At 45.6% G+C, this 8,578-nt stretch overlaps 1 protein-coding gene across 1 annotated transcript; it reads left to right on the top strand.

Moving 5' to 3' along the window:
- The first annotated feature begins 3,228 nt into the window (after positions 1-3,228).
- Positions 3,229-3,755, top strand: LOC126634006 (uncharacterized). Its single transcript, XM_050304495.1, has 2 exons — positions 3,229-3,250; positions 3,313-3,755. Exons 1-2 carry the CDS (start codon positions 3,229-3,231, stop codon positions 3,753-3,755), a joined length of 465 nt encoding a protein of 154 aa, XP_050160452.1.
- Positions 3,756-8,578: the final 4,823 nt, after the last annotated feature.

The following is an 8,578-nucleotide window of genomic DNA, read 5'->3' as shown; positions in this document are numbered from 1 at the left end:
TTTGCGAGAACAAATTGAGAAGATTGTGAAGGGATACAAGCCACAAACCCCAACGGAGCTTGCCTTAGAAGCGGCCAGAGGAATTCGCAAATCGCCGTTCACAGAGGACATCCTGAAAGCTAAAAAACCTACCAAGTTCACCCAACCAAAGTTTAGGCTATTTGAAGGCACAACTGATCCTGTCGAGCACATTTACCACTTTCAACAGCAGATGGCACTTGAAGGAGATGATGAGGCCCTCCTGTGCAAGTTGTTCCCCTCAAGTCTTTCGGGATCATCTTTAACGTGGTTCAGACAACTGAAATCGAGGTCTATCGGGAGTTTCACAGATCTCTGTGAAGCGTTCATATCTCAATATGTCTGTAACCAGAGGCCAAGAAAAGATGTTACGATCTTGTTCAGCACCAAACAAAATGTTGGCGAGAGCCTCAAGAGCTACATGACTAGGTTCACGGAAGAGATGTCTACCCTAGAGGAGTGTGACTCTCACACTGCCGCTTTGGCATTCCGAGAAGGGGTGTTACCTGGAACGAAGATGCGTAGGTCGTTAATCGAGACACCACCACTGGACATGAGGGAGGTAATGGCCCGAGCTGATGGAATCATCAGATTAGAGGAAGAGGAATTTATTCAATCAAAGCGGGCCACCGCGACTATTGCTGCAGCTCCAGCGGATACTATCGCACTTACCTTGAAACCCACGGCTCAACCGAGGCAAGAAAGAAGATTCTCACGTGATCCGAAGGATGGGTTTAATGAAAGATCTAGACTTGATCGCCCGAACACTAAGCTGATCGTGAGCTTGGGCAAAATTTTTTATGAGAACAAGGGAAAATGAATCTTTCGTGCACCGGCCCCAATTCGAACGCCACTAGAGAAGCGAGATAGGAACAAAATGTGCGCTCACCACAACGACTTTGGTCATACCACTAATGACTGTCGAAACCTAAGGAACCAAGTGAAGGCTATGCTGAAGAAGGGGATGTTGTCAGTACCGCATCGAATCGAGAGACGAACACAAGAACGATAGAGGACTTCAAGCAGTAACAGGAAACATTGGAGCGGATGAGAGGTTGTTGGATATCAACGTCATACATGGTGGGCCTCAACCCCCTTAGGGACGCGAAACGCGCTATCGGTCACAAAGACGAGAGGCCGAGAAGTCCAGACGCGTACACAGCATAACATCAGCCCCTGAAGCGTCTAAGGCGTTGGATAATTTCGGAGTCATCTCCTTTAGCCAAAAAGACCTCGAAGGGATTCAATTCCCTCACAATGATGCATTGGTCGTAAAGCTACGTATTGCCAATTCAAGAGTGAAAAGGGTAATGATAGATGGGGGAAGCAGCACAGACGTTCTATTTTGGAGCACATTTAGAAGAATGAAATTAGACGAGAAAGAGATAAGGCCAAACCCAACTCCTATCTATGCATTTGAAGGAACTAAGGCCCGACCCATTGGAGACGTGACCCTTCCTGTCACGGCAGCAGGTAAGACTCTTTTCGTCACTTTTGTCATCATCGATGCACCGAGTGCATATAATGCCATTATGGGAAGGGATTGGATCCATCGAATGGATGGGGAAGCGTCAACCAGATGTCAAGTGATGAGGTGTTTGTCGACGGATGGTCAGACGACCATCGACATCAAAGGGGATCAACTGGAGGCCAGAAAATGCTACAGCATGGCAACAGACATCAAGACAAACAAGGAAGTACAACAGAGCAGGGACCTTCATAAGAATAAACCATTATAACAATTAGCGGAGGACCCACCACAACAAGATCAGGAAAGCGGCGATCAAGAACCCCCAACTATAGAACCATTGAGGGAAGAGGTTTTGGATCCAACCGATCCTGAGAAACGAATATGGGTGGGCTCCCTCCTATCTGATGCGGAAGTCGAAGAGTTGGTGAAATTTCTAAGGAGCAACGCTGATGTTTTCGTATGGTCTCATAGGGACATGCCAGGAATTGATCCGGAAGTGGCATGCCATCAGTTGAATGTTGACCCGAGTTATCCTCCACACAGACAAAAGCAGAGGAGATTTGCTCCATAACGAAATCAGATTATCAGCGCAGAAGTCGATAGACTCCTCGAAGTTGGGTTCATTTGTGATGTCTAGTGCCCAACTTGGGTTTCGAATGTCGTGGTGGTGGGCAAGAAAGAAAAAGGAAAGTGGCGCGTGTGTGTGGATTATACCAACCTGAACAAAGCGTGTCGGAAAGATTGTTTTCCGATTCCAAAGATTGACCAGACGGTGGATGCTACGGCTGGGTACGCACTATTGTCTTTCTTAGATGCTTATTCTGGTTATAACCAAATTCCTATGGCTGTTGAAGATCAAGAGAAGACTGCTTTTATCACTGAGCGTGGATTGTATTGTTACACCGTTATGCCTTTCGGACTTAAGAATGCTGGCTCGACTTATCAAAGGTTAGTGAACAAGATGTTTAAAAATCAAATCGGAAATACAATGGAGGTTTACATTGATGATATGGTCGTCAAAAGCCGAGAAATGAGCCAACACATTGATCATCTACGCAACACCTTTGACATATTGAGAAGATATCACATGCGGCTAAACCCGGAAAAATGCGCATTCGGTGTATCATCTGGGCAGTTCTTAGGGCACATAGTGAACAAACGAGGTATCGAACCGAACCCAGCGAAAGTTGAAGCCTTGTGTAACATGCCAGATCCGGTAACACCCAGAGACATTCAAGTGTTAACCGGGCGAATCGCTGCCTTTAGTCGTTTCATCTCACGATCATCCGATCGATGCAAACCTTTTTTTCAAGCCATACGAAACCGGAAAGGAGATGTGTGGGGGCATGAGCAAAGGGAAGCTTTCGAACAACTGAAGAAATATCTCACGAGCCCATTGTTGTTAACCATTCCCAAGCAAGGGGAATTGTTATACATGTACCTAGCTGTAAGCGAAGGGGCAGTAAGCGCTGCGTTATTCAGAGAAGAAGGCTCGATTCAACAACCCATATTTTACGTGGGTAAAAGTTTAATCGATGCAGAAAAGAGGTATTCACCCACTGAGAAGATGGTGTTGGCCTTAGTAACCGCAAAGAAGAAGCTCCGTCTGTACTTTGAAGCACACACCATTGTGGTGTTAACTAATCAACCGATGAGGGATATCTTATCTAAACCAGACTTGTCAGGAAGGATTACGAAGTGGGCCATCGAGCTAGTTCCTTTGACATAAAGTATCAGCCATGAAGCGCAGCCAAAGGACAGGTAATTGCTGACTTTCTTGTAGAGTGTTTATCCTCGTGAAAGTTTGCAGGGTGAATGCGAAGAAATTGCAAAAGTTGACCCTAATGAGATCAAATGGGAGCTTTATGTGGATGGGTCATCCAATCAAGCAGGAGCTGGGGCAGGGATCATTTTAATTTCTCCTGAAGGTATAGACTTAGAGTGTTCGGTTCGGTTGGATTTTCCTGCATCAAACAATGTGGCCGAATACGAAGCATTGGTACTAGGCCTTGAACTTGCAAAACAATTGAAGATAAGCCGTCTTACCGTGCACAATGATTCACAACTCATCGTCGGCCAAGCAACTGAAGAGTATATGACTAAAAATGCGAGGATGGAGGCATATCAGCAACTGGTTAAAGGGCTGATGAATGGATTCAAGTATTTCGAGCTGAAGCAAATACCTAGAGAGATGAACGAAAGAGCGGATCAGCTAGCGTGCGCGGCGTTAACCGCAAAAGAGAACCTGCGGGTAGCCGAAGTATAATATATGCACTCCCCGAGTATCAGAGCGGTGCAATCAGACGTGATGGAAATTGGTGGGCAAAGGTTGAGATTTGACAACCCGTTGCCAGAGCAAGCTCAAGCTGAGGATAATGACTGTTGGATGACGCCAATCATAAACTACCTTACAAAAGGGATCCAGCCGGAAGATCTTGTGGAAGCGAGAAAACTCCGAATGAAAGCAGTAAGATATGCAATCCTTAGCGACACGCTCTATAGGAGGTCATTCTCAGGACCTTACCTTAGGTGCTTAAATCCAAGGCAGTCCGAATGGGTTCTGAGAGAATTACATGAAGGAATGTGTGGGAATCACTCAGGAGGAAGAAGCTGAGCACATCGAGCGTTAACTCAAGGTTATTTCTGGCCATACATGGCTCGAGACGCGGAGCAGTATGTAAGAAAATGCGACAAGTGCCAAAAATATGCCCCAGTTGTTAGACAACCCGCCGAAGAACTCAATCCAGTCGTAGGACCCTGGCCATTCGCAAAATGGGGCATGGATATCGTAGGCCCGTTGCCGAGGGCGCCCGGAAGTAACAAGTTCGTCCTTCTTGCCACAGACTACTTCACTAAGTGGGTAGAAGCAGAATCATATGTTTCTGTCACACAAGATGATGTTGTAAGATTCGTATGGCGGAACATTATATGTCGGTTTGGCATACTAAGGGCGATTGTGACGGATAATGGAACGCAGTTCGACAATCGAAGGTTTAGAAGCTATTGCACCGAGAAAGGGATTAAATTACAATTCTCTTCCAGGAGTTATCCCCAAGGCAATGGCCAAGCAGAGAAGACGAATCGAACGATTTTTGATTGTTTAAAGAAAAAGTTGGAACAACGTAAAGGAAAGTGGCATGAGGAACTCCCTAATGTACTATAGGCTTATCGCACCACAAAACGGAAGCCAACGGGTGAAAGCCCATTTTCTCTTGCTTATGGTACTGAAGCGGTTATCCCCACAGAGGTCGGTCTACCTACGGTCAGAACATTAGTTGTGGAAAATGGCGAGAACGATTAGCAACTAGCCCATAACCTCGACTTAGTCGAGGAACAAAGAGAGATCGCCGCACTACGACTTGCGAACTACCAGAACCAAGTTGCCGCTTACTTCAACAAACGGGTTAAGTCGAAAAGATTCAAGGTAGGAGAATGGGTGCTGAGAAAGGTCATGGAAAACACAAAAGATTTGAATGCAGGGAAGCTTGGACGCATATGGGAAGAACCATACGAGGTGATCGAAGCCTTCGGAAAGGGAGCTTATAAACTTAGGCACGTTGAAACAGGTCAGTATGTGCCACGCCCGTGGAACGCAATTCATTTGAGAAAGTACCACATTTAACTTTTCGTATTTATGTTTCCCGTATTTAAATTTCTGTTTCCAGTAATGTTGAAGGGTAAATCCTTTTTCGTTTTCCTTGCATATCGAAGGGTGTATCCCTAGATGTCCATTGACATCTCCCTATTGTTTGATAAATAAAGTTGCATTTCATCCGAATCTTAAAATAAAGTCTAAAGCTGAAGAGTACAAACTAAGGGATGAGGAAAGAATCAAGATAAAAAATTAAAGATCGAATGGGAAATAAAACCCAAGATCGGATGGGCAGAGACCCAATCAAGATCGAAAATCAAAGATCGAATGGGAAATAAAACCCAAGATCGGATGGGCAGAGACCCAATCAAGATCGAAAATCAAAGATCGAGTGGAAAAATAAAACCCAAGATCGGATGGGCAGAGACCCAATCAAGATCGAAAATCAAAGATCGAGTGGGAAAATAAAACCCAAGATCGGATGGGCAGAGACCCAATCAAGATCGAAAATCTAAGATCGAGCAGGAAAGGAAAACCAATGGGCAAAAACCCATCCAAGATCGAATAGGTAAAAGTTGGTTCAAGGTTGAATCATTTCCGAGATCGATAATGAAAGGGTGAATTTCATTTGATTTGCCTTCTCGAACACGTCACGTGTTTGCAGAAGAAAATGAGACGTGACATGTACAAAGGGAAAAAGCTTAGCAGTGGGATGTTGCTCTTGTGCCGTAAAAGAGAATATGTTTTATTTAAAACATTCGACACATAGTACGATAAAAGACAAGAATGAGAAGTAAACCTACTAGCGAAAAGAAAAAAACAAGGACAACAGCACTACTAGACATCCCAGTAGTGGTTGGAACTAAAGGCCCAACTTATTATTACAAGCAAAATGACACCTAGTCTAATGGGGTAAATAGACTATCCCAGTTTACGGAAGGAAATGCCGCTTTTGCCTTGGAGCGGAAATATTGGATGCCTTGCTTAAAACCATCATATATGCCATCTGAGTGAGCAGCAGACACGGCACGATCAGCAGCCATTAATTCCCCCCTGAGACGATCCACCTGGTGTTCAGCGCGTTGTAAGTGTCCCTTCAGAGTTTCACGCTCGTTCAATAGTAGAGAGTAGTCGAAGCACCGGGGGCAGCGTGGTTGATGACGAGAAGGTGCGCGAGAAGGACCCGCTTCATCTCCTGCATAAGGGTCAGGAGAACGGGCGATAGAATCGGGAGCTCGAGGTACGTGACTCCCTCCCGGAGAGACCATTCTGTCAGTAATAGGATTAAGAACTCGAGCGGTATGATTTAGCCCTAGAGAGATCATTCCGTCGACAATGGAGTCTAGAGCTTGTTTTCCACCCGATCTTGTTCGAGACCGGTATGAGGATTCACAAAAAGTGTTGGGGACTTCAAAAGAATAAGAAGCCCTCCCTGGCGAACGAGAAGAAGAGTTAGAACCTAACTCGATTACATTCCTAGAACCCCTAGAACCCCTTCGGGAGCTTCTTTTTTTGGGAACATCAGCGTAGAGCCGGAAGTGGAGCTTCACTTTTCGATTGTTAGCCATGAAGATCCAGGTACTATCTAATGGCTCTCAAACATCCCTTTATATAGAGGCAATTCAAAATTGATAGAAACGAAAATTCAAAATCTAAGGTGATCGCGTCTTATCAAGATAAGTTAAATCTCTTTGGTTTGAAAACTCAAATTTAAAGATAAAGGATAATTGGTCACATTCAGTTACGATTGAAAATTAAAAAGGAACAGATAGGAAGAGTTAGGAAGTGGAAGGGCGAAGGCCCAATTTGTGAACGACAATCGCACGAAGATACAACGGAGATAATAAGGGAAAAAAAATATTACAAACACAGATGAAGTTTTAGCCCACGAGAATGAATCACCAACACAAATGGGGTGTAGCCCAAAAGAACAGACCACGCGGTTGCGAGAGCTACTGAGCGCCGAAACGAGGACCGGATTGAAAGCCTCCAAAGCCTAAACTCGAGATGGGTCCGGAAGTAGTAACAAACTCGCTGCCTGAGATAGGATCAGAAGAAGCAGGTTGGTCTAAGGGTCTCAGATCTTTAGGATCCATCCCTTCGTACCACTCGTATCCACCCGGTTCAATTCCCATATGGCGATCATACACGTCAGGATCATCTACAAATCGATGTTCCGGACGCTGTTGGCTTTGCACCCAACCAAACCTGAAGCTGGAAGCCATCTCCTTACTTATTTGCTGCATATTCATCTCGCGCTCAGTGGCCCTCGCTCGCTTGACCTCGGCCAACTCTTCCTTCGCGCGGCATACTTCGGACGTCGCAGCATCCCGAGCTCTTTGCAAGCTTGTGATCTATTCCTCATATCCGTGAAGTTTAGCCCGGTATTCTCTGACCTGTTGCTGAGTAAGGCTGAGGGATTCCAACCTAGCAGCCAGTCTGTCTGATTTTTCCTTTTGAAGGAGAGCCATCTGGAAACAACGTCAGGGTTAAAGCTTACAGAAATGACGAAAACATGAGAGAATAAAGGCATACCTTCATAAGGCAATGTGATTCATAAGAGTCGACATCGTCATCGAGCATTGCCCCAAAACGACCAACATCACTGGGGTGAACCAAGCCCCTTGCCACAGCAGTAGCGACACTTGCATTATCCCATAGATCGTCGCCGAGGGTGACGTGACTCCCATTTCTTTTTGTGAACTCAGGCCTCCAAGCTTGAGATGAATTGCTGGAACCGTCACCACTAGCCGAGCCGAAGGTGGGAGGAGCCGATTGCCATAACATGGATCTTGGGGCTGTGCCGAAGATAGTCGGCGAACCACGCCTAGACTTTTTGGGCCTATTTGCCAGAGGACGCTTATTCGACCTGCCTGCAATTCTGGGTACAGGAAGATCACGTGGAGGCGACGTAACGTGGTGAGACGGTGGAATGTTAGAGGGTGGTGAAGCCATCGCAGGAGAATACTTTGAGTCAGAATTTGTGTCCGATTGCCCTGACTCTTCGTCTTCTCCTCCTTTCTCTTCTTCTTCTGAGCCCTCCGTTCGAGAGTCGGCCACAAGTAAGGAAGACTCTGCGCTGAACTGAAGGTCAAGATCGAGAGCGAAGATAGATTTGAGTAGGGGGTCTGGGGGCAACGACCGGTCGACCAAACAGTACGGGAAGTAAATGATGGAGTTGCGGAGAGAGGTGATTTGAGTGAGGGTATCGGCAACTTCTCTAGAGCTCCATATCTTCCTCGTCACAAACTTCTTTAGCCATCATTTTCGGTCTTTAGAAATGATCTGTTCGGGACCATCTGATAAAGCTAAGAAAGAAATTCACGGTAAGTAAAGTCCGCATATTTATAAAAAAAAAAATAAAGGTAAATTTATATATACCAGGTTTAGGACCGAAAGCAGAAGGAATAGATAGTTGTGACAGCTCGGGAGCCTTCCAGTTCCCCGAAATCAGAAGAGGACGGTTCTTCTAATCTCTGGCTCTCGAAGGGCCCAAT

The sequence above is a fragment of the Malus sylvestris genome, chromosome 9 (assembly GCF_916048215.2).
Source record: "Malus sylvestris chromosome 9, drMalSylv7.2, whole genome shotgun sequence".
Lineage (NCBI taxonomy): Eukaryota > Viridiplantae > Streptophyta > Magnoliopsida > Rosales > Rosaceae > Malus > Malus sylvestris.
The sequence above is the reverse complement of the archived record's forward strand: the minus strand, read 5'-3'. Positions and strand labels throughout refer to the sequence as shown.

What these genes read in the sequence shown, in the direction of transcription:
- LOC126634006 (XM_050304495.1), top strand. Translation starts at nt 3,229, where the DNA reads ATGAAGCGCAGCCAAAGGACAG. An exon ending in GAAGCGCAGCCAAAGGACAG is followed by an intron (nt 3,251 to 3,312) that starts GTAATTGCTGAC and finishes GTGAATGCGAAG; the next exon opens with AAATTGCAAAAGTTGACCCT.